At 62.9% G+C, this 24,623-nt stretch overlaps 1 protein-coding gene across 2 annotated transcripts in view; it reads right to left on the bottom strand.

The window, feature by feature from the left end:
- Nucleotides 1-24,623, bottom strand: part of COL5A1 (collagen type V alpha 1 chain) — a 148,097-nt gene that overhangs the window by 88,619 nt on the left and 34,855 nt on the right. For both annotated transcript variants that reach the window (XM_047829411.1, XM_047829412.1), the window contains exons 2-4: nt 23,609-23,776; nt 18,815-19,028; nt 17,647-17,809 (exon numbers count right to left, since the gene is read on the bottom strand). In XM_047829411.1, the coding sequence (XP_047685367.1) occupies nt 17,647-17,809; nt 18,815-19,028; nt 23,609-23,776 (545 nt within the window). The remainder of the gene's footprint in view (nt 1-17,646; nt 17,810-18,814; nt 19,029-23,608; nt 23,777-24,623) is intronic.

Genomic DNA, 24,623 nt, shown 5'->3' with positions numbered 1-24,623 from the left:
GACAGCCACCCTTCCATCCACCCACCCACCCATCTATCCATCCATCCATCCATCCACCCACCCACCCATCCATCCATCTACCCATCTACCCATCCACCCACCCATCTATCCATCCACCCATCTTCCCTCTACACATCTACCCACTCATCCAACCATCCACCCATCTGTCCATCCACCCATCTACACATATACCCATCCACCCACTCATCCATCCACCCACCCACCCATCTAGCCATCCATCCATCTATCCATCCACCCATCCACCCACTCATCCATCCATCCACCCATCCATCCACCCACCCATCCATCCATCTACCCATCCACCCACTCATTCCATCCATCCACCCACCCACCCATCCATCCATCTACCCATCTACCCATTCACCCACCCATCTATCCATCTACCCATCTACCCACTCATCCAACCATCCACCCATCTGTCCATCCACCCATCTACACATCTACCCATCCACCCACTCATCCATCCACCCACCCACCCACCCATCTATCCGTCCATCCATGTATCCATCCACCCATCCACCCACTCACCCACCCATCCACCCATCCATCCATGCACCCATCCATCCATCTACCCTTCCACCCACCCATCCATCCATCTACCCATCCACCCACTCATTCCATCCATCCACCCACCCACCCATCCATCCATCTACCCACTCATCCTGGTACCCTTGTACCCACCCACCCATTCACCCATCTAACCCATGCATCCAGCCACCCACCCACTTCCATTTATCAGACACCCATTGGGCACCTGCCAGGTACCAGCCATGTTCTCAGAGCTTTTGTGAACTGTGGGTGATAAATGCAAGCTGTAACTTCCACTCTAAATAGTGAGGGCTTGAGGATATGCTGCCTCCTTCCCTGTTACCCTTATGGTGGGGGAGTATTTTTAAAGAGGAAAATAACCTATGACCCAGAGATTCCAATCCTAGGAACTAAGGCAAGGCATGTAAACAATTCACCCATAAAGTATCGCAATAGGTATTCAAATAGGTCCACAGACACCCATGCTCACGGCAGCATTATTCACAATATCCAAGAGGTGGGAACCACCCAAAGGTCCATCAGCACGTGAATGGATAAACAAATTGTGGCCTGTCCATACACTGGGATATTATTCAGCTATGGAAGGGAATGAAGAACAGACCCATGCTACCACCTGGATAAGCCCACGCTGCCAACCACCATTTGGCATTCTGGCTCATTGCCATGGCAGCCAAGAGTCCCACCATGCGAGCTAGGAAAAGCATGCAGTTCTATTTTATGCTGATCTCATCAAGATGTATCAACAGCAGACAAACAAAAGGGAACAAGAACCATAGGTCTCATGAATGTTATCAAACATTTGATGTCCTCCTGGCAGAAGATCCTTGGGTCCCAACCAGATGGATATAAACTGATGTCATGATGATTTTATTAATGGCTAACGTACAGGTAATGTTTACTATAGGTCAGATACAAGACAAAGAAACTGCATGCTCTCACTCCTTTTGTGCCCACAAGAACCCTATGAATGATGTTCTATTAATTCCCATCTGAAGCTGAGAAACCCAAAGCCCTGAGGTCACCTGTCTGGCATCCACAGTCACACAGCAGGTGAGGTGGGGCCAGCTCAATGTAGCCTGCGCAATATCAATCACTTATACGACCTGCCTGGGCTCAAAAGGAGGAAAAGGAGTATGGACAAGCATGCCAAACGTTGGAACTATGTCATTAGAGATGGTGCCCAAGAAAGAATAATTAGGGGCTGTGCCAGGTGTTGAGTTCCTTGGCCCAGAGCCCATCCTGCCACATGCACATCTATCTATACACTATCCCAATCCATCAATCATTCATCAACTGTATACCCATCCATCACCCACCCACCATCCATCTGCCCTCCATCCATCATCCATCCATCCACCCATCCATCTATACACCTACCCTCCATCCATCATCTATCATCCATCCATCCATCATCCATTCAATAGCAATTATTGAGAACCTACTAAGTGCCAGCCCCTCCCTGCATCACACACAGGGATGAAGCCGTGGCCCAGAACCACTGCCTGGCAGTGTCCACACTCTACCTAACACTTTGCACTTGCCTTATGCCCATGGGTAAGATCACGTGTACACCCAGACCGCGTAGTCATCTGGTCGTCATTGATGCCTCTTATGTCCCACTGTCCCTTTCTAAAGACCTGAGACTAGTCCTGTTCCTGTACCCGCCCCCCCCCCCCCCACTCTCCCATGGTCCAACTAAAGGCATGTTCTGCTCCTGAAGACAGAGCCATGAGTGAAGCAATAGAACACATACCCATGAGCTTGACCCAAAGAGGTGGTGCTCGTTTGGCACATGTCAGAACCGTGGGCCCAAGCAAGGAAGCCACGCCCTCCTTGACCTTCATTTGATAAAGGTGTGTGAACCCCTCCTCTGTGTTGGATCCTGGACTATGCTGGACAATGGGAGGCTGGCAGGGTGTGCCGCTCAAAGTCACTAACCGTCCTCCCTGGCTCCCAGAAGGCTCTGTGGGAAAACTGGCCCAGATACGGGGCACAGGGGGAATGACTCAGTGGCAGAACTGGGTGACAGTCCTAGAGTCCGGAAGAGGCCCATCCTACCTGATGCCTGAGACACGGGTCCAACTATGTGACCACCCTCCCCCCCAGCTTCAGTTTGAAAAATCTAAGGACCAGCAAGGAGCTCAGAACTCCCCCAAGCTGACCTGTCTCCGTGCAGAGGGCTCCCCTCCCCAAGTTCAGTTGTCCCCCCTTTCACAGAGCTGCCCTCCTGCTCCTTCTCCCTCCCTCTCCCTCCTCTTCGTCCCTCTCTGCCTCTCCCTCTCCTTTTGGATGTCAGAGGCTCCTGGCCCACACTGTAAACTCTCCAACAGACGAGAACCACGTGACAGGAACAGTGAATCAAAACCACACACTTTTATTAAGCAACAGGACTTTGAGTTCGACTTTCATCCAATTCAAATAAAACATTTTCTTCCTTCAACTGGCAGCTTGACATCTGAATGTATGTTCTGCAAATGCAATCTTTGTAAGGAAGAGGGGGCTCGGGGGGCTCTGGGGGTGGCTGGGGCAGCTGGCATCGGTGCACCCCTTGCGTGCGCAGTGGCACACGGGGACAACAGCTGTCTGGTAAAGGGCCTGCCCCCCCAGGAAGCCCAAGTCCTCGGGCCATGGCCACATCCGGCACATCCGTGTCCCTGCACCCCAGGGCGCCCAGCCCAGAACCAGGCTTCACAGGCCCCGCACGGGGGTCCATGCAGCCCCCCGACACCAGGCAGGGAGCAAGGCTAAAGGCTAGGGCATGAATACCCACGCACAGACGCAGGGGCCAGGTGCTTCCTAGGGACTCACCCGGGGCTCTGGAATCCGAGCACACGGTTGGTGCCGACCTGGCCCTCAGCCAGCCCCGGTTCCCTGCCTGCCTCGCCCACTCCCCACATTGCAGCAGAGGGCCCCGCCGTAGGGTCCCTGCGAGCACGAAGGCCCCTTCGTTCCCAGGGCCCGCCCTCCTCTGCAGACACCTACACTTGGTTAAAACCAGTTTGCCCACAACCCCCCGAGTGGGTTTCCACACCAAAAAAAGGTGCCCCTCTGTGCTGTGGGTGCACGTCTCAAAGGGCAGGAATCTACCCATCCCCTGCCCCACTGTGAGAAGGGGACACTGAGGCACGGGTGTCAAGGCTCACACTCTGAGCCTCACGGGAGCTGGGTCAGATCTGGGCCCGGGTCCTCATCCAGAGCTCCTTCCAACCCGCTACGACCTCTTCCCTGCACACGTGACGGTTTGTTTCTCAGGTGGGGAGGGCGCCAATACCCGTGTGCCCTTTGCGGAGATCCCGGCCCCCAGTGAACTTACTCCTGCTGAGACCAGACACAACCTCAGACTCTTTCTCCACCCGGAGCTCCCAGCAGCCACCACCCAACGACTGGGCGCCGGCCTGCCCCTTGACTGGCCCTACTCCGGTCTGTAGTGTCTTTCAGATGTAACGCGAACGATCACGACTTTGTGACGGTTGTGAGAGCGTTTTCACGACACCTGCTGTGATGGGAAACCCTGAGATTCACTCCGTGTGCCCCCCTCTTCCTGGCAAAGCCTTTCTCGGCAGCTGCTGGTGGGAGATGCTGGGGGGCCTGGATCAGAGGCCCCTGCTGCCCACAGCCTCAGCCCCTCGGGGGCCAGGCTGGGCCTTTCGGAAGCTGACCGCCAGCTCCGTGAGGCCGGCCACAGGTCAGAGCTGCCGGTGGGTTCCCTGACCCTCCGGAAGCATGGAGGGCACCCCGGGATCTTTCCCATCCAGCTGCCCTCTCAGGTGGGGGAACCCTGACCAGGAACCCTCAACCAGCCTGGCCTTGACCTTGGAAGTCTGCCGCCCCCTTCCCCGGAGGCAGCCTAGCAACCCCCAAACTCAAAGATTCATGGCTCACTTGTAAGATCTGGAGTTGTGTGAGGGGGTGTGTGCGTGCATGTGCGTGTGCATGTGTGTGCACGGACACACGTGTGTACGTGAAGTGCAGAAGATGACCTCTGCGTGACCTTCTGGGCGGGGTGACAGGAACAGAGAGCTTCTGTCCTTAGGGACCCTTGGGAGAAAGTGAGGGGACATTACTGCCTGTGGCCAACGGGCGCCTTGAACATGTCGGGAGCTCTGGGGCGGCAGGGGCAGGGGTGTAGACGCCGGGCCTGGAGAGGGAGCCTCCCAAAGTGCTGACGGTCGGGGCTCACGTCCCGGCCCGGCCCCGCCACCCGGGGGCGCTCTCCTGCTGGCCCCCCAGGAGGGTCGAGCGGGGAAAGGACACCTGCCAGGCTGCAGGGCTCCCTCTGAGGCCCAGAGACTCACATTCCAATGACTCCGTGTTCCCCGTCAATAACCGATACTGTTGCTCAACTAAAACCGACGGCCGCGGCCTGTCTCTAAGGCACTGACTAGGTGTGCCGCGGTGCCTGCTCTTTGCCGGGCGCTCCTGGGAGCCCTGTGCGTCCTGCACCCGCGGCCTCCCTGCCCCTCACCGCCCCCTCAGGACGGGGACCTGGGAGCTCAGCCCAGCTGGGGCTTCTCCAAAGGGGTTCCGTGGAGAAGCCGGACACGCCAGGCTGCCCCCCCGGATGTTTGTTAAGAAAGGGTTTACGGGGTTGTTTCAAAAAGGTCCAAACTCCCAATGTAGTAAAACCGTCTCATTCTACAGACGAGGAGCGCGAGGTCAGCCCTCTCCCTCCACGGAGCCTTGCCTGACTTTGCCCCCGGGGAACCCACAAAGTCCTGCACAGTGGGTAAACCCCCGGCCCCGATTCCGCCCGACGGCTCGGTCCGCGGGGCCCAGCGAGGGGGCAGCCCCTCCAGCCGCCCCCAGCCCCCCTCTGGGAGCACGAGGCACACGCCCCTGGACTCACGGCCTGACAGTGGGTGACATGCCCCCCACCCTCACTGGGTTCCTACGGGGTCACGTGTGGCCCAGCCCCAGCCAGGCAGCTGACCTACCAGGGGGCCCAAGCCCCGGTCCCCTCCCTCAGCCAACAGCCACCCAGTCCCTGGGCTCTGGTGACCCTGACCCCCTCCCCATGACAGCTTCCCCACTGTGGCTCCTCTGTGCTCACGTGGGTGCGCTCGCCCTGTGTCTCCTGTCTCCCCCCCCCATTTCGCAGACGCACACACTGAGGCTCAGAGAGGCGGGGTCCCTCTTGCACGGGCAGAGCGGGGGCTCCGGAGTCGCTGTCCTGCAGCTGCCACCCGAGAGCAGCCCGGCCTCCGCGGAGTTCACGTGGAACGTCCGGCTCGTACAACAACCGTGGCTCTGCCCCGGCCTCAGGACCGCCCGCTGCCCCCGAGTCCCCATCTGGGCCCCCGGCCCACAAGTGCCCACCCTGCCGTGCACTCCCGCTCAGGTGCGGACCAGTCTTCCGCCCTCACACGCCTCGCTTCTGCACCCCCTCCCCTGCCAGGTCAGCAAAGCCAGGCCGAGCCCCGAGAAGCTCCGGCCGCGGTGCCCGACGGTCGCTACGGCCGCTGGGCTCCGCTGCGCATCCTCGACCCTGAGGCGACAATCAGAGGCCCCGCTTCCTGGCGACGACGGGCCGGCGGCAGCCACTGGGACGCAGCGGGGTGCCCGTTGCCCTTGGCCGCGGCCGAGCCAGGAGCGTTTTGCTGAGGGAGCCAGTTCTGCTCTTGCGATAATGAGGTCTTATCCGGGCTGTGTTTCTGCTTAGGAGCTGAGGAAACTGCAGAGTTTTCGTTGGAGAGCTTTGCGGTCTTGGGGGCCGCGGAGCCGGAAGCCGGAGTCTGCCCAAACGGGGGTACGTCCCCGCCTGGCACATCCGTGCAGCTAAATCGGCTAAATGTTTCCCTCCGGTCCCGCGCCGGCTTCTTTCCCCTCCTGTCAACAAAACCGCCTGAGCCACGGCCCTCCTCGTCCAACCCAAACAGGCCCCGCGGGGGCCCCGCCACGCGCTCGGCTCTCCCCGCGGGTCGCGTAGTCGAATTTCAGCCAGAGCCCTTCATGTTCGGAAGCGGAGACACACAGATAATTTGAGAAGGCCGGCAAAACGCTCGGCGAGCGGGCTGTCCCTGGAGCCAAATCGGGAGGGAAGCTTCGACCTCCCGGCTGCCGGCCGCGGGCTCTGGCCACAGACTGGCACCGCCCCACACGGGCCACGGGGTGCAGCCACCCGCCGCGTGGACGGCCACGGGGATCCCAGCGCGGCTCTCCAGGCACGGGCAGGGGGAGAGGCCGGCATCCCGGGGTTTCCATCCTGACCCACGAGGCGCCGAGCCATGGTCTGCTCGCCTCAGGGGAAGCGGTGCTGGGCCTGGGGGGCCCCGGGAGAGCGGGGGCCACCCCGGCCTCTGTGAACAGGAGGGGGGTAGCACGTACTGGGACCAGGCACACGCACACAGCGAGCACCAGGCATGCGTGCAGGCGTCAGCCATGATCATCTACCCTGGCCCGGCGCTCCTCCCCCGGGGACCCTGGCCAACTCCGACCGCCCCGACCCGAGCACAGGGGCCGGGGGACCCTGGGGGGCCCTCCTCACAAGCCACTTCCTCGGTGCCCCAGGAGGCACCACACGTGAAAGACCACTGTATGCCCCTGTTCGAGCCCCTGTGGCCCCAACAAGTCACATTTAAAACCCTGTGCGACACTGCTGACCCGTGACTCACACGATGGAAAAGGCAGGCCCCGAGCCGAAGGAGGTCGAGATAATTTTTTCCATGATTTTCAGAGGACCCGTGGAGCCTGAGAGCGAGTTTAACACTATCTGGGCAGGTGTTAAAGAAATATTTCCCTGTGCTGCCCCCCAGGTGCCGCCTGGCCCGTGGCCCATCCGTGACCATCCCCGCTATGTGGCCACCTCCGGTCCCGATCCAATGGTCACCTCTGCCACCAGCAGGTACTGCTCCAGGGTGTCTAGGGTCCCATCTGCACACACACACGTCTCCGTGACAGGCCAGGGCACGGTGGCCCGGGGTGGGGGGTCAGGTCTCAGCCTCGTCAGACGCCGAAACTGGCCGAAGTGACCATAGGGTCAGATTGGTGACCTCAGAGAGGGCACAACTCGTCCCCAGACTGACAGGCCGGCAGAACCAGAGGCAGGGGCCAGGACGACAGCCCATGACCTCTGTATCCCACCACTCTCTGTAGGGCGTGGCTCTCACACCCTCGCCCACCAGCCATGTGGCCCAGGACACCTCGCTCTGGGCATCTGGCCCCCAGCACAGCCATTCGCCACCTGGGCGGCCCACGAGGGAGGCTGTCCCATCCTCCCCCCTCCGGACCCTCGGGAGCAGCAAGCCCGCCACCACTGCGCCAACCACGGGGCATGGGGGACCTCCGAGCCCGGCGGACGGCGCCCTGTGACAACCTGCACAGAAGGAGCGTGGACCCCGGGCACCGCGGCAGAGAGGCGCAGGGCGCTGGCCGTGGTGGCCGGGGCGCTGGGTCCTTCCTTCCCCGGCCGCGGGGCCTGAAGCACGATCGCTTCATCCCTCCGGGCCTCCGCGTGTTTATCTGTGAGCCCCACCGGGCAGGAGCGTGCTCGGGACGAAGTGTGATGGCCTGTGTGGGACACTCGGCGGGCCTGGAACCCAGTGAGGCCGGGACAGGTGAACGAGGGCCACCGCCGTCACCACCACTCGCTGCTCTCACTCGTTCAAACGGCACCCCCGTCCTGAGGCTTACGGACCCAAAGATGAGGGGGTGGGCGTCTCCAGCCTCCACCCTCAGGCTTTAATGCTGCCTCGGGGGGCAGCCCAGGTGACGTCATCATGAGCTACCACCGAGAGCTCAAGGAACGCACCCCGGAAGGAGCGGCCTCAGAGCTGGGCCCGGGCAGACGAGGTCCAGAGCCTATTCGGGTCCTAGCTCGCCCACCAGCTCATCCCCACGCCCCGGAGGAGACTCCCCACCCTCGGGCACCAGCTCTCTCCCTCCCCTGCCTCGCCAACCCTAGGCTCAGACCCCAGGTCGTTACCTCAGCCTCCACCGGGCACGGCCCGCACCCGCGACCACCCCGCCCTCTGTCCCGAATGTACTAAGGTGGCACATCACACCGTGGCCCCTAATGGACACGCACACACACGTACCCCTCCGCGCCCTCCGTAGGAAATGCCTCGCCACCACTCCTCTCCACCCCGTGCTGGTGCAGCGGGTTGTTTTGAACCCAAATACAGAAACACTCATCCCCAATGAACTTCATTTCCTCGGTTCCAGAGCATGGTCCCAGCCCCAAAGACCTTTCTGAGTCACACGCTGTCAACCGAGAGTCACCTGGGGTCATGTGTGGCAGTCAGGCCTAACCGGGGTCCCTCGGCACATCCACAGCCGTCAGGTTCTCACTTGCACCCAGAGCACGCACATCCCTGCTGCGAAGGTTCGGGGGGGCGGGAGGGGGGCTCAGGGGCCGGGCGCTCCCGCACTTGAGAAAACTCCGCACCCGATGCACCCTCACCCCCGGCTGCCGGCTGGTCACTCCCAGACCTTGCTCAAGGGCGTGCTTAAGGGCACGGACTGTGGGGTTGGCCGTCGCTGCACAGATGCCGCCTGGAGAGGTCGGGAAGATCCGGGGCCTGAGACGGCCGGGGCAGGAAGGAGGAGGGTCACTCTGAGTGGGGCACTCAGGGCCTTGGGGCCACGAAGGCCGGCTGGAGGGTCCCCGCCAGAGGAAAGTTAGCAGGCAGCGGTGCCGCCTAAAGGGACCTAAGGGACAGGGACGGAAGCCTGACGTCAGAGGCCCAACGTCATCTGAGAATCAGGATGCCCTTCGGATCCAGGAAAAGGGTCCGGACTTGGGCCCAAAGTCTGGCCCCGCACTTCCCGGCTGTGCGACCTGGGGAAGGTGGCTTTACTTCTCTGGACTCTAGGTACCCCGCGAGCGCTGAGGAGCCAACGCCACGTGTGTCCTGGGCTGCTACGAAGGATCGTCAGGAAATTATCAGGATGAGACCACCAGCAGCTAGGGCAGGAGGCACCTTCCGGAACGCCGGGAGGGACGTCACTGTTATCTGCTTTTCCAAGCGGAACAGAGGAAGCACGTTCGGAGGCACAGCCCCTGCCCCATCTCGGGGCCTCGGGTTTTCTGAACAAGCCTCCTCGCTCGGCCTGGTGCCTGGGCTCTTCCGATGCAGAGACCCCAGCGCCTGTCCCTCCCGGAGCCGAGAGCTTCCAGACGAGTCCGGGGTGACTCGGGCAGGAAATGCGTCTGCGACGGGCTTTCCACGTTCTCGGAGACGCAGACTCGGAGGCCAATCAGCACCGCCCTCCAACAAACACTCCTCACGGCTCTCAGAGCCCAGGGGTCCCCCCAAGGCTGGGACACGCGCTCAGGAAGGGGGCACCCCACAAGCGCACGCGTGGACCCGCCGGCACCGGAGGCTCTTTCTCCGAAGGCATGGTCCGGATACAAGCAGCTCACCCCCCGCCGCCGAGGTCGGGGGAGTCCGACAAGTCACGGCCACACGTGTGCCCGCATCCGGGGCCCTCGGACAACACCCTGGAGGTGGACTGATGCCCGGCGCTGGGGGCTTCGTCAGGCATTACCTTCACCACTCACGAGCCTCACGGCTCCATCTTCCGCCCTGGGGTCCCAGGCCCACCCGAGTCCATGTGCGGGGTCCATGGGGGCCAGGGCGAGGCTGAAGCTTCCCCACGCCCCCCGACAGCTGGCGGCGGCCAAGAAAAAGACCCCCCCGCACACAGCGGGACCCCTTTGCCCTTCAGCTGCCCACACGGGTGGCTCCCCAGCTTGGGCAAGGGGGCCCTCCTGGGCCACTGCCCCCCACGACCTGCGTCCAGAAGCATCGGCCGCGATGCCCCGCGCCTCCAGGAGAGCCACCGGTGCGCCTCCCCCCTCCCCTGATGTGACCTAGCCCGTACGCGCGGCAGCACCGCAGGCGACCGCGAAATGACATTCGCTCCCTGGAACCCTGGTGCCGGCCCTCCCCAGGGACCCACACACCAGAAGGTCATCCCACAGGCCGGGCTCCCAACACTGCATCAGCCCCCTGGGCCCGGACGGGGTCCTGCGCTCACGGTTTCCACAGAACAAACTGAAGGCCTCTCCGGCCAGGCCGCAGCAAATGCCAGGTCCCACAACGCGGGACAGAAGCGAGCCCCGTCCGACCCCGCGGGGTCTCTCTGACCCCTCCTAGCTCGCCCCCCACCCCCCACCCCCGGGTAGAGACACTTGCCCCAGCTGCTTGGCTCGACAGGGACCGTGAGAGCAGCCGGCATGACCCAGGCCAGCTTCAGGGGCACATCCCCAGAGCCCGGTCCCCACCCCGAACACCCCTGACCCCTCGACGCGCAATCCCACATGAGAGCCCCTTGGCGTGGCCATCAGCCTGAGACCCACTGCCCCCTTGCTCCTGCCAGCCTCCGCTAGGCAGCCACCCCACCCGCTGCCCAGCTGGTCTCGGGCCCCCAGCCTGCAGGCTGCTGGCCACCAGGCGAGAATCCAGGCCCGCACCTGCCCGCTGCCCAGCCCCTCCTGGACCTGAACTGGACACAGAAATGTACCCCAAACTCCCTGCACATTGTCCTCATTGGCCAGTCAGGCACCCAGACAAGCCAGGAGCCACGCACAGGACTGCCCCTGACCACCCGCTCCAGCCGGGAAAACCTTAGCATCCTGCCGCCTTGGCCAGACCCGACTCAACGGCCCAAGAAAGCCTCAGTGTAAAACCACGCCCAGGGACTAGCTTGTCATTACCCACACGTGTCCTACGGGAATTGATGGGCGAACCCCCTTCCGTACTGGTCTGGGTAACGGGCTAAATAGCGACTCCAAAAGACAGCTCCAAGTGTTAATCCTAACCCCCAGAACCAACGGGGTCTTACTTGGAAACAGGGACTTGGCAGATGTAACAAGGTTAAGGCTCTCGAGATGAGACCATCCTGGATTAGGGTGGCCCTGAATCCAGTAAGTGTCCTTAGAAGGAGCAGACAGACAAGAAGAGGGGAAGGGGTATACGCATGGAAGCAGAGACTGTAAGGGCGTGGCCAGAAGCCAAGGAACCCCAGGGCCACCAGGAGCTGGGAGAGGCAGGGGGACCCCCACCAAGCTCCTCTGGAGGGACCACAGCCCTACCGACACCTTGAGGCCAGACTTCTGGCCTCCAGAACCGGGCGAGAATAAGTTTCTGTATTTTTAAGCCACCGAACTGTGGAGACTCGTGGGGACACCAACATCACTGCCCTTCCGGGAATTAGGGAAGGTCCCTGGGAAGTGGGGGGAGCTGAAGACCCAGTCAAGAGGCCCTGACCTTGCTCGTTCATGTCCCCCCACATCCCGTGGGGTCAGCCCGAGAACCGCCTCCGGGGGCGCAGGGCTGTCCCCTCACACAGCCGGACGGCAGGGGGACGCTCCCAGGAAGAGCCCAGAGGGGCCCGAAGGAGCAGGCGGGAACGGGAGCGGACGTGCTGGAGGGTCCGGGCCCTTCCAGGCTCCACCTGCTGGGCGCCCGTCCAGGACATGCGATCTGCGGTCAGAAAGCCCGGGTTTGAGCTGCCCTCTCCCCCAGGCCCTCGACCTAGCCCTGGGGTCTAGCCCGCCGGGGGTCATGACGGGCTAAGTCAGAGCGTCCCGCACGGTTGCACAGCTCGGGCTCCGTGCAGAGGCCAGGGGGCCGTGTCTGGGGCGGCCCGGACCTTGCTCTGGCAGCAGGGGGACAGAGCCGCGGTCCCCGCCGGGCCTGACACTGCGGACAGGGGTGGGGGGCAGGGGCACTGGCCCCTCAACACCGTCAACCAGTGGGGACGTGGATGGGAGACACCGGCAACCGCCAGCAGAGCCGGGAGCCTCGGGCGGGTCCCCTCCCACCGCGTGCGCGTCTGTCCACCTGGCGTCTGAAACCCAACGCGGACTTGGCCCCGCCAGCCCCACAAGTGCGCCCCTCTCGGCCACCTTCCAAGGACAGGAAAAGCACACCCTAGGACGTGTCCGCGGTTCCGCTCTGCAGAGACATCTGGGTCGAGACGACGACGCCACGGGGAGGCTGACAGAAGCGGAATGACCGAAAGCGCCGGTCAGGGGGGGGCTTCGGATCCAGCAGGGCCAGGCGGCCTGCAAACGGTCGCCGGGGTCACAGGGCACGGGGGCCACCTGCCGGTTCCAGCAGTCCCAGGCTACGCGAATGGCTCACCCCGCCGTCCCTGTGGCATTTCTTCACTCTCTGACTCCCCCCTTGCTGCCCCATGACGAGTCTGGCGGCTCCAGAGGCCCCCAGACTGCGGTTTCCCCAGCCCTGGGTCCCTCGCCTGCGCCCCTGTGGCAGGTGACGGGACGGCTGCAGAGCTCACGGCTGGGACAGCGAGAGCCAGCACGTGGACCCGGGCCTCAGACGCCAAGCCCGGCGAGATCCCGAGGCCAGCACCCGCGCGCATCGTGCGAGGGTGGCTCCGTGCTCCCCGGAGGAATCCCAGGCCACCCTGGGCATCGCTGGGGAAGCCCTGTTCCGCGGAGGCCCCGCTCCTGCCCCAGAAAAGCTGAATTCCAGGAAAGAACATGTCAGTGGAAAAGCCAGGCCTCTGGAAAATGGGCATCAGGGATGAGGTAAATCGCTGGTCTTTCCAAACGAGCGGCAGGCAGACAGACGGCAGGACCGTCACCCGGGTCTGATGCCGTCTTCCTCCCGTCGGCCCCCGGAGCTTTGCAGAGAAAGCCCCAGTTGACAGCCTGTTTGGTCTCGCTTCCCCTTGAAACATTCAGCAGCTTTAAAAGCAGACTTGGCTCCTGGCCCAGAGCTCACTGGCTCCCCGTCCCCTGGGGCGGGCCTCCCTCCTGGAGACGAGGGTCCTCCTACCACAGAGGCCCTCCCCCGACCCCCGCTGAGCCCCACCCCTTGACCCCTCCTTCTGGAACAGCAGCTGAGCTGAGGGTGGGGAGGGCCATGCCGGGCCCTCCGCACGGTTCAGAGACGGGGCCGGGAGGGTGCCGGGCAGGTGGGGCAGCCTGCGAACCCAGTTTGCGTTGGCCCTTCCTGGAAGGTTCCGGGGTTTCACAGACCCCACAGGTCAGGGGACTCCGACGTCCTCGGGCCCGTGTGGGGCCAAGGGAACAAGCACCCACCAGCATCGTCTGGGCCACCGGGGGTTCACCCTGGCTGGGGAAGGTCGTGACCCAGTTTCTGAGGACCCAGTTCTGTTGGTCGGGTCGCTGAAGACATGCAGGGGCTGCTGGGAGTGTGGCACCTGCTGTGCATTGCGACAGCATCCTGTCACATACTCTGGGCGACAACAGATCTGGGGGCCGGCCCTGCTCCGCTGTAGCTTTGCTGGGTGACCTTCTCCAGGTTATGCAGCCTCTCTGGTGCCGGTGTCCCCGGAGTGGCCGGGCTGGATGGGAGGGCAGAGCAGGCCGGCGGGTGATGTCGCGGGGCCCTGCTGGCCAGTGCCGACCTGGCCGGCCTCCCTCCCAGCTCTACCACTGAAGGAAACAACCACTCCTACCTCCTGCCAGACGCACTCGCTCCCCCTGGCACCCTTGTGCGTGTTTCCAAACACACAAAGCTCGTTCCTGAGCCCCGGACGAAAACAAGACTTTTCTCTGCATGGGGAGGCCGCAGCACCACTCCTCTGAAAGAACAGCTCCCCAGCCCCTCCCCACAGTGGGCCCTCGGCCTGCCCAGCACCCACTCCACCTCGGGGGACAGGAGCAATGCCCCGGGACCCCGGCTGCCTGCTGGTCCCAGGACACAGGCACATCCCGGGGAAGGAAGAGGACACGGGACACGGAACTTCCCAGGAATCCCCTGGTGGACGGTGCCCCTGAGCAGCCCCGTGGGCTCACTCTCCTCCTGAGAACGTGCGGGCAGGGACCTACTAGGTGGGTGGAAGGCAGTGGCCAGGCCAGCCCGCCCCTGACCCTTCCCTAGGGCCGGCCTGGCCAGAGGACTCTGCCCGAGAGGCGAGGACAGCAGCCGGCAGCTCACGCCCCCAGGGCGCCGAGACAGCGGTGTGCAGGCAGGGGCCAGCGCAGGGCCCGGGGCTCAGGCCTGCACGCCCTCGGCCGGCCCTGCCCAGCTGGAGGCCCTGGTCTCTAAGGCAGGAGTCCCGGCACTGAACTTGCAAGGGGAGTCTGGGAAAGCGGAGGCAAGGGACAGCTCTCGACCCCGAGCCGCCACATGGGGAGCACACTGGCTGGTCAGTGTTGACAAAGGGCCAGAGGGCCTCGGCACGGCCTGGCCTCCGACGGCCCAGGGTCCGGGTCAGTGTGGTCCGCCGTGGCCTGGCGGGTGAAGGCATTTCACACAGATTCCGCCCCAGCGTGGCACCACTGCGCCCCACAGTCCTCACTGCAGAAGACAGGTCACGTTTTCCAACGTGAGCAAGTCTCCCAGCCAGGAAGGTCCGGGGGACCAACTCCCACAGAGCCCGGACGCCTCGTGCGTGGCCCACGAGCCCTCGCGACCCCGGCAGCCCCTCCCGCTCAGAACGAGTGCCACGGCAAGGGTTCCTGAGCTGCCGTTGCCACTGAACGTGGCCCGTCCTCAGCCGCGCCGCGAGCCCCGCACTGCCTCACGCACACGCGTGACAACGGGGTCGACCGCGGTGCCGATGGGGACCCCGAGTCTCGGAGGGGCCGGGCAACTCCCCCGGCGTCCCCCAGCTGGTGAGCGGTACAGCTGGGACTCTGCCCCCGCCCTGGCGCCGCCCGGCCCTTCCCGACGGCCGCGGAGTCTCAGTATTTCGTGTTCCTGAGCGCCTCTGGGCTCGGTCGGGATATCAAGGAAGCAATATTGGTTTTAGGATCATTTTTTTTTTTTTAAAGAGAAATAAAGCCTGTTCCCGAATCTTTACGCCGTGAACGCACAAAGGGCACTAGAAATCACCAAGAATTTGCCCGGCACAGAAAAGCCGCCGCACGACGAATGAACTCAAACGCGCGCGGTCACTGCCCTCCCTCAGCACACCTTCCCGCCTCCGGTTATCCAGAACTTCCTAACCAACGGAGAAATGGGTAGTCCCAGCGCCCTGGCTCCCCGTCGCCCAGCGGGCACCCACAGCCAGGGCTCCGATAGGTGAGCCCAGGGAAGCCCCCCCGCCCCGACACCTCCCAGGTGCCGCTACCGAGACCCCATTACACAAACGAGCTCCTGTGGCTCATCTGCTTTACCCGGGTCCTGCCACCAGCAGGCGACCTGAACCAGCGACAGCTCAACCCAGTCTGTGTGGCCCCCGTGCCTTTGACACCAGCTCCCCAGGGGACCCCACAGCCGCCTCCCGCCTGGCTCACGGCCCCGGCTGTCTCACAGTTCATCCCGGGTTTCTGGGCAAGTCTGGTCAGAAATGCGCCCAGAGGGTGTATCTCTGTAACTTGCAGAATCTGGCGGTTCCAGCAGGCTCCGGGCTCCACCCCGCCCCGCCGTCCCGGGACGCACCCCGCAGGGCCCCCGGCCCCGCCTGCACGCACTGGCTCCCCGGCCTTCCCTCGGCGGACCCTCCCGCCCCACCCTCCCGTAGAGGCCGCCGTTCTGGTCTTTCCTTGCTGGTGCATCGCGTCCGATGCCCCTGGGCTCTGTCCCCCCTCCGCACCTGCCTTGGCGCTGAACTAAAATCGAGAACAAGCAGCTAACACTCGTCGAGCGCTTACTCCGAGGGACACAGCGTGACACGCGCTATCACGTGCGACCTCAGGCCACTTCTGCCGCGGCTGCATTCACGATCCGTGACCCCATTGCACAGATGGGGAAGCCGAGGCCGGGAAATGTGAGAGCCACTTGCCTGAGGCCCCAGATCCAGCGTGCGCGTGAGGAGGGGGCGTGGCCCCAGGGAGCCAGCAGCGGACCGGCCGCCGTCCATCCCCGAATGTTTTGCGGTGATGCCACACGCCCCGTTATGACTTTACGGAAGGATGACACTTTCAGAAAGTCATTCTTCGCCTGCTGCAGTGTGACCACCCTCCCCGCTGGAAGAGCCTGGAATCGGCAGCAGACGGCCCTGCCGTTGGCACAGAAACGGAAGTGTGTTCTCTCGCCCTCCGGGGGCCCCCGCAGAGCCCCGGATCTGGTCAACACCCGTCCAGCCCTGGGCGAGGGGGGGGGGGGTCTCCAAGTCACGGGGCAGATGCACCGACCCGGAGACCCCACCTCAGGGGGGAGCACAGGAGCGGTGGGCACAGAGCCGACCTCTCAGTCGCGGCCAAGTGTGTGAGCAGGGAGCTCACGCTGGCGCTGGGGAGTTCCGCCAGGAGATGCTGCCTCATCCTCCCGTCTCTGGGGGCCCCATGGGCGAACCCCGAGAGCTGGCAAAGCCCTCAGAGACCATCCAGCACAGCTGTTTCCAAACACGCTCCAGCCACGGGGCCCTGGTGGCAGCTGAACCTCCTCCCTCCGCAAAAAGCCCAAGCAAAACATAAAAGAAAAGACGTCCAGCGGAGGGGTCCTGGCTGTCACGTCACCCAAGCCGGAGGGGCCACCGGTCTCCTGAGGGCCTTCTAGAAGACAGATCCCAGGCCTGCTGCCCCAGCACCTCAGGAGGCAAAGCCCGAGCGTCTGTGCTTTAAAAGGTCCCCAGGTGATGCCACCGCGCTCCCCCGGGGCATCCGGAAACCGCTGGTCACCTGCCCCTGGTCACCAGCGGGACAGAGTGCTTTAACACCCTGACGCTGAACCCCCATCTGGGAGGACAGAGACGCAGAACTCCATGGGATGCTCCGCTCAGCCCCTTCCCCATCCCTGAGGCGCTCTCCCGGAAAGCTGGGCTCCAGGCCACAGGTGGCACGGTTCGTGCCTTCCGGCAGCTCCTATGCACTGGCCCGGCTCTGGCTCCCAGTCCACCTGGTCACAGCCGCCCCCTCCCCAGAACGGCCGAAGATACCAGAAGGCAGGGCCGTGCACGCGTCCACAAGCCTTGGGCCCCGCTCACCGAAGTCCGTGTCCTTCCCAAGCCTGTCCCTGGACCCCCTGGATGGGGCTAGGGACTGCTGTCCTCAAGGGGCCTCTCCGCTCCCACAGGCCACAACCCCATCTGGGACAGTAGAGGCTTCGGCCGATGGAAGCATGGCCGTGTTGGGATGCCAGCGTCCCCGAGGAGGAGCCAGGCAGCCGCGGTGGCCATATCTAGCAGTGACGACCCGCCAGCGCTGGGCCCAGGGGGCGCGTGGGCCGGCCTCCCCTCCCCCCGTCTCACCTCAAACACTTCCTCATCCAGGATCCGGGTTCCGAACACGATGATGCCGTTGACGTCGATTACGGGGTGGTCGCTGCGGTCGAGGGGCTTGGTGGTCTTCTTTTTACAATCCAGGATCAAGGTGACGTTCTTCTTGTGGATGCTGAGAGCGATCCTGTGCCACCTGCAGAGAAACAGACAGCCCAGCGGGTGAAGGGGGCCCATGTCGCGGAAGGCCAGCACAGGCGGCCCTGCGGCAAACGGCCATTTCCCGCACCGTCAGGGCGGGGCCGGGCAGCTCCGAGCTGAGCCCCTGCCATCAGACCAGGTTGGGTGCAGATGTCGGCCACACGGCGTGGCCCTGGGAGGTCCGCTCGGGCCGTGGAGGTCTCCGCGTCTCTCACCTCTCACCAGGTCAGCTGTCTGCCCCCGTGAGCTCCCTGGGAAGCCCCGGGCACGGGCTCTGGAACCTTCCGCGGGCTCTCCAGCGGGTCAAGGGCAGGCAGACACAGTGGCCCTGCCTCGCGAGAGCCCCCCGAACCCTCCGGCAGACTGCGGGCTGCTGGAGAAGACGGCGCTTGCAGGGGAGGGGGAGGATGGGTGGGCCTGTGTGAAGTTCTCAGCGACAAGCACAGGGACCACATCCTGAGGCTCTATGAAGATCACGCACAGGGCCTCAGACGTGTCAGCCACGGACGAGCTGACTTTCAAACTACCAGGGTGGAGGTATGCCCCCAGCAGAGAATTCTGGAAAGACCTGCCTTTTTTGTTTTGTTTTTTTTTTTAAATCGTGTGCTCCCGCCTCTGATGTGTCTGTGTCCTTAAGGGTATCTTACATCTTTTCTGGAAGGAGTCGGGTATAACCACACAATTTTTTACGTCCCTGCTGAGACCAGGAGCCTGGCATTTGAGATACTTCAGCGCATTTTACACAGGGGAAGCAGAGAGGCCCAGGGAGAAGAAAGCGTTCCCCAAAGGCACGCAGGGCGACCCGAGACCAGGACCCAGGCCTCCAGACTCGAGCCCCGTCCTCCCTCTGCCTGGCGCCCGCCTGTGCGCATCTGGCCCTACCCTGCTTTTTATAAAGCGTGTCCTGCCGTGAGGTCCCTTAGCAGCCAGCAGGTTTTCGGCGGCCTGCCCTGACCCTCCAGCGGGGGCAGGACTGGGCTGCCGAGCGGTGCCCACTTACTTGCCATCCGACAGGTTGATGCCCCTGAAGAGGGGATAGTCCTCTGGCCCTGGTTTCCCTGTGTGGTCCTCATAGAGGAAAACCGGAGAGCGGCCCATTTCCAGGCCGATCTGCTGGATGCCCTGCTCATTGTAGATGGAGACCAGGAAGGCCTGGCTGCCTTTCTTGGCTTTCACAGTGGTTAGAATGGAGAAGTCCTCGGGAAATGAAGACGCTGTAACAGAAAACAGAGGGGAGAGGGCAGTCAGGAAGCCCTCAGCTGCACGCAGCCGCAGCTCTGCAAACAGACCAGCTCGGGACCTGGCAACTTCGGACGCATATGGTGGTGCACAGCCATCTGCTACACATCTGCCCCTTGATCAAACCGTTCCTGTAGCCCTTCCCTATCACCACGTGACCGAGCCCATCCTCTTTGAAGCTCAGTAAAGGCAAACTTGATTGCTCCTTCCAGCTGTGAGCCTTCAATGTCATCTCCTGAGTTCCTCAACACATACTGCGTATAAATCCTAATTAGAACCTCCTAGAATGTCAGCTTCCTCTGAGCAGGGGCTGTTCCAGATGCATCACTGCTCCTAAAGCTGGACCTGGCAGATTGTGTCTCATTTGGTGCCTGCAGGAGGGAGGGAGGGGGAGAGAGGGCAGGGGAAAGGAAGGCGAGAAGCAGGGACCATACTTTTTGCAATTTCCCGGTTGACGTGCAAACCAGAAGAAAGGGAGAAAGAAATCAAAGGACTTCAACCCAAACTTTTAAAAAAGAAAGGAAAAAACCAACCCTGTATGTTAATGGCAGAAAACACACTTTACACCTCAGGACGGAAACAACACAAGGTCACTGACAGTCAGACCCATGCGGCCCGCTGAGTGCGCGCAGGCCCGCTCCGTGTGTTCCCGACCTCCCCACTCGCACGCGCCATTCTCTGGCCGCGACAGTGGCACAGCCCGCAATTCTGCACGGGGCCCGGAGCGTGGAGAGAGCGTGGCTGGTCCTGACACAGGGGAGCCACGCAGAAATGCTCTGCGGAACCGGCCGGCAGGAGCGGCACCCGGAGAGGTGTGGGGCACCCGCACCCTGACTGACGGGGGCGAGAAGCGTCACGCGGGGCTGTGGACCCGGCTCACGGACCTGGACGCGGAGGGACTCTGTTATCAGACCCACCGCTCCTTGGGATGGCAACCCGGTCAAGCAGCCGCCCCAAGGTCCGAGGGGCGGCAGGGCTGGGGTGGGGGGCCGCGTCCAGCCCAGAAGCTATCCGTGAGCGCCCTCTGCTGACGGAAGAGCTGCACAGCCAGGCCACCGCCCCTGCTTCTGCTCACTGGAGCAGAGAGCTAGCTGCAGGGTAACATGCTGGGGACAAGGGGACCTCCAGGGCACCAGGCCAAGGGGGGAGGGGCGGGCCGGAAAACTGCATGCTGCAGCCTCTGTGACCTTTGCAGGACCCAGGGTGCGGAGATCTTGCCAGGGCGAGCCAACAGGAAGGTGCTGTGGCTGCTTCAACCGGTGAAACCAACCAGCCCCCAAAGGCCAACTCAGGGAGGTGGGGGGGGGGGGGGGTCCCAAGGTGGAGACAGAGGGCAAACGAATGACTTCCTTAAGGGATGACTTCCTTGAGTCATTTCCTGTCTACTTTGCTGAGGCCCAAAGGCACTGGGGCAGTCTGAGTATACAGTAGGAGTTTAATAAGGGCATCACTATTAAACTGAATCCTCATTCGCCAACAGCTCCCGGACAGGACGTTCTGCTGGACAGAGGCTGATCCGGAGCCCCAGGCCCACCAGGAGGGAAGGTCTGGGGGGGGGGGGCGGCAAAAGGGGGTGGGGGCACATTGTGACACCCCGCCCCTGCTTCGGATCCGGAACATGAAGGGAGTCTCAGGGGCCCCGAGGGTACCAGGTGGAGGACAAAATGGAGAGGGGACCCCAATCCAAGGCACAAGAACAGAGGAGGGGGCCCGTGATCATGAGGAAGCGTGCCATGTTCCGGAAGCCTTCAGAGGGCACAGTGTGGATGTGGCCGAGCTGGTTCTATGGACAAAGGAGCTCCTGTCACTGGGGCCCCAGGGCAGACGCCCGTCCAGGAAGTGGGGGCAGCCTGATGGGACACACTGGTCTCCTGCGTTCACGGGGATCCATGATGGTATCTTCTAGGGTCTCGGGCCTGTCTTCCTTGACACGGTGTCCCTCCTGCAAGCAGAGAGTGGCGAGGCCCGGGGACCCCCAGGCAAGCAGCGCCACCCTCTCCGGCTTGCCCCCCAAAGCGTCACAGCTCTGGGCTCTGCCTTAATCCCTATAGACTGCTTACACGGCATCAGGGCCACCCAGGGCCAACTGCCGGGACAGGTCCCCGCTTGCCGTCCCGGGTCCACTGACCTCAGGACCCAGACCCCTGGGCCCAAGGAGACAAGGAAGACCTCTGAGGGTCAGGGAGGGGTCTCTGTCCGGCTAGCGGGTGCACACAGCACCAGGCTGCCCGCCTGCGGTCCCCCCCGACGGTACCCGGGCTCCCCAGAGAAGCCTGTGCTGCGGAAGCTCGTACGTAGCCGCAGAATAAATGAGCGGGCGAGGCGGGCACCTGGGTTAACCCGTGTCTGGCCCACGCTGGGGGAAGAGTCCCCACAAGGGCTCCCAAATACCCGCGAGCCTTGGCCACCGGCTTGTGAAGGGGCCACTGCTCCCCAGAGGATCCAGGTGGCCCGCTGCAGACAAGTCCGGGGCCTTCTCTTCATGGAAGCAATCACCTGGACGTCGACCTCCCTCTGCTCTAAGACACGTTTAAAACCGTGCACGTGGCCACCGGACCACACGGCCGGCCCAGCTGACCCAGGCGTCTCCGAGCAGCCACACTGTCCCCCGACCCGGGAGGCGGGCGTCACAGCGCAAAGGACGTCCGGCGTCTGGCTCGCTCAGAGGTTCCGCGAGAAGGGACAGAAGCCGTGTGCTTCCTCACATCCAAGGCCACGGTCACAGGACACGGACCCGGAAGAACGTCCTTGGGCCGCTCTGGCTGACGGGGGTCAGCAAACCGCAGCGGCTCCACACTCAGAGAAGGGACCCCACAGAAACCCCTGCTCCAATCAGCCCGAGGCAAGTCCCCAGCTTTGTCTGGCTCTGTTAGGCCCCTTCGACTCCACAGGCTAATCGCAACCAGAGCACCCCGTCGGAGCGTTCAAACGCTAACTGTGTAATCAAGTTACTAATTGGAGAGCTTAGGGAAAACAAGGGCTTGAAAACCGTGCCGTGCCTTACTCCTGACTTCAGACCAGACCTCCGATAATTAGTCTCTATTCCGAGGTCCATGCAATCTCTCTGACATGACGTAAGGAGGCCGGGAAGACAGAAGGAAAGAAACCCCAGGAGTCTGTCGTGACAGAGACCCCCCCGAGCCGGGCGTCCAGCAGGCTACCTCCCAGGCGGCCCACCTGGCTTCCCCAGGAGGCCTTACGCGGGGACAGCATCACACACGCTCCGCGCGGCCGCCGGGGCCTGGGGAAGCCCCCCACCGCTCCGCCTCGAGCCCTTCTCTGGTCCCAGCCCCCCAAGTCTCTCTAGGGCAGGGGATGTGGGGCAGGATGTAGGCAGCTTCTGGGAGAAGACGAGAACGAGGGCGATCCTAAGACGCGTGTCTAGGCTCAGCCCCAAAGGTGAGGAAGTGCTCCCGGGATGCTGGGCACGGAGGCCCCTGCGGCCGTCTGCCGGGAGCACGAGGGGGCCCTGACCCAGAGGTGGGCTCCTGACGGTTCCGCAGGGGACGCGGTGTCCCTGGCTGACCTCATCTACCCAGAGTGACCTTCTTGTAAAGGGCCGACCCGGGCCCTCTCAGGGACAGCCTCCTAAGGGCCCACGGATTAAAGGCCGGCTGAATCCAAGGGGTCCAGGGAGCGGACAGCAGCCCCCGGAAGAATGTGTCCCTCGGGACCCGGGGAGGGGGGGGGACGCGGGAGCAGAGACACCGCCATTTGTCAAAGGGCCGCCCAAGGTCGGGGTCACAGCCAGGTCACCAAACAGATGACGCCCAGTCTTCTAATAATTACAGAGCATCTCCTAAGGTGAATGGATCCGCCTGGCGCCCCGGCCCCTTTCGGACCCGAAGCGAAAAGGGCTCCTTTAAGGCAGGGGGAGAGCTTATCGACCGACCGTCGGCTGTCTCCCCGCGGCCAGATAAGCCCAGAGGGTTGAACTCACTCTGGCGCGTGGGGAGGGGGCGCCACACTGGTCCGCAGCCGGGGGACCGGGACGACTCGGATGCCACGTCTTAGCAGCCAACGGCGCTCCCTGTGCCAGGCGCGTCATTAAAAGCAGAGGCCTGGCGCTTGGCAATCACCTCTCATTAAAAGCCTGCACCCTCTTGCTGCGAGCCGTGATGCTCGATTCACGCGTCTCTCAATGTCACTGCCCCCAATTAAGCCTCTGTGTGCGAGGGCTTCTTTTCCCATGACCCTGGGTCTCTCTCCACCTCACCGGAGAACCGTCCATCACCTTTCTGCACCTGGGGTCCTGGCAGTCTGTCTACAGCTGGAGATACACCTGCTTGGAACAGCGAGGCGGACGGACAAGGCCTCACGCCCCCACCTTCGGTGGTGAGGGCTCATGTGATGGCTGCTGGGTTTTTTCACTATAACGAGCTCACACCGGCCTCCTCAGAAGAGCTTCCTGGGAAATCAAGGGTGCTTCTCCCACCACATGGGGTTCCAGCTCTGCGCCCGGGCGGGAGGCAGGAGGGGAGAGCCGTGCCCTCCACCAGAACACACATCCCCTCACCACCACCCACCAGCGAGGACACACACGCCCGTCTCTTACCAGGATACAGCTGCTTGGTAGGTGCGCTGAGCTGAGCATCTTTCGTGACTCTGTAAGCGACATCTGGGCCTTTGGAAGATCTCCGCGTTGCACAAAAACCTGTTGTCTTTGTTATTCCGTCAGGCAAGTTGTGAAAATCTAGAACCTTCAGGAGATCTGCTGGCTGAGCTGAAATGGCAAAGGAAGGGAGGTGTGGGGTTAGACAGGCAGGGAAGGAGCGGCACAGGGCACCCCCACCTTCCCAGGAGCGCCCGGAGGGCTCAGGGGAGTTGGAGGCGGCTCAGAACCAGCTCAGACGCCGGGTGTTGGGGGGACGTGCGCTGCGGCCCCCAGAGCCGTGCTCCCGGCCCAGCTCCCGTCGCAGGAACGAACCCTCGCCTGCCCGGCTCCCTCGTCCACCGGCAGCTGCGGGGCCGGTGGGACCCCCCTGGTGGCGGAACACAGACTGACCGTGCACGGATTCTGCTGGAGCCCGCACACCCCACGCGCCCTGAGCACGTGTTATCCCCCTTGTCACCCGATTAACACACGATTGTCCCATAACTGTTTACAGCAAAGATGCAATTCTCGCTTGCCCCCAGAAGACCTCTGCCTACAAGACAGAGCAGAACCAAGAACGAGCGAGGAGCAGGGCCCTGCCTCCCTTCCGGAAAGTTCCTGGCCTTCCGTCGGGGGCTCCTCCGAGAAGGGCAGCGGTGCCCCAGGGCCTTCGGGCCCGAACGTGGCCTCCCTCCTTCACATCAGAAAGAGCAGGGACCTCCAGGCTGTGAGGACCACGGGCTTGTCCACACACCTGCCCCAAACAAAGGCGGCTCCCTACGGAAAGCTCAGCTCACGTTACTGCAAGAGGCCCCGGGAGTCCCCGCGGAGAAAACAAACTCCAACTTAGAGTCAGAAGGAAAACCTTAAATTTCCTCACTGCGTCCAGCCCCTGGACAAGTCCCTGGGACAGGCAGAGTCACCGCCCTCTGGGAGCCCAGCTGCCTCGATGATGACACTTCGCTAAGGGCAAACG

This window comes from Prionailurus viverrinus, chromosome D4 (genome assembly GCF_022837055.1).
Source record: "Prionailurus viverrinus isolate Anna chromosome D4, UM_Priviv_1.0, whole genome shotgun sequence".
In the NCBI taxonomy this organism is placed as follows: domain Eukaryota; kingdom Metazoa; phylum Chordata; class Mammalia; order Carnivora; family Felidae; genus Prionailurus; species Prionailurus viverrinus.
Note: the sequence above shows the minus strand (reverse complement) of the source record. Positions and strands in the feature narration are given on the sequence as shown.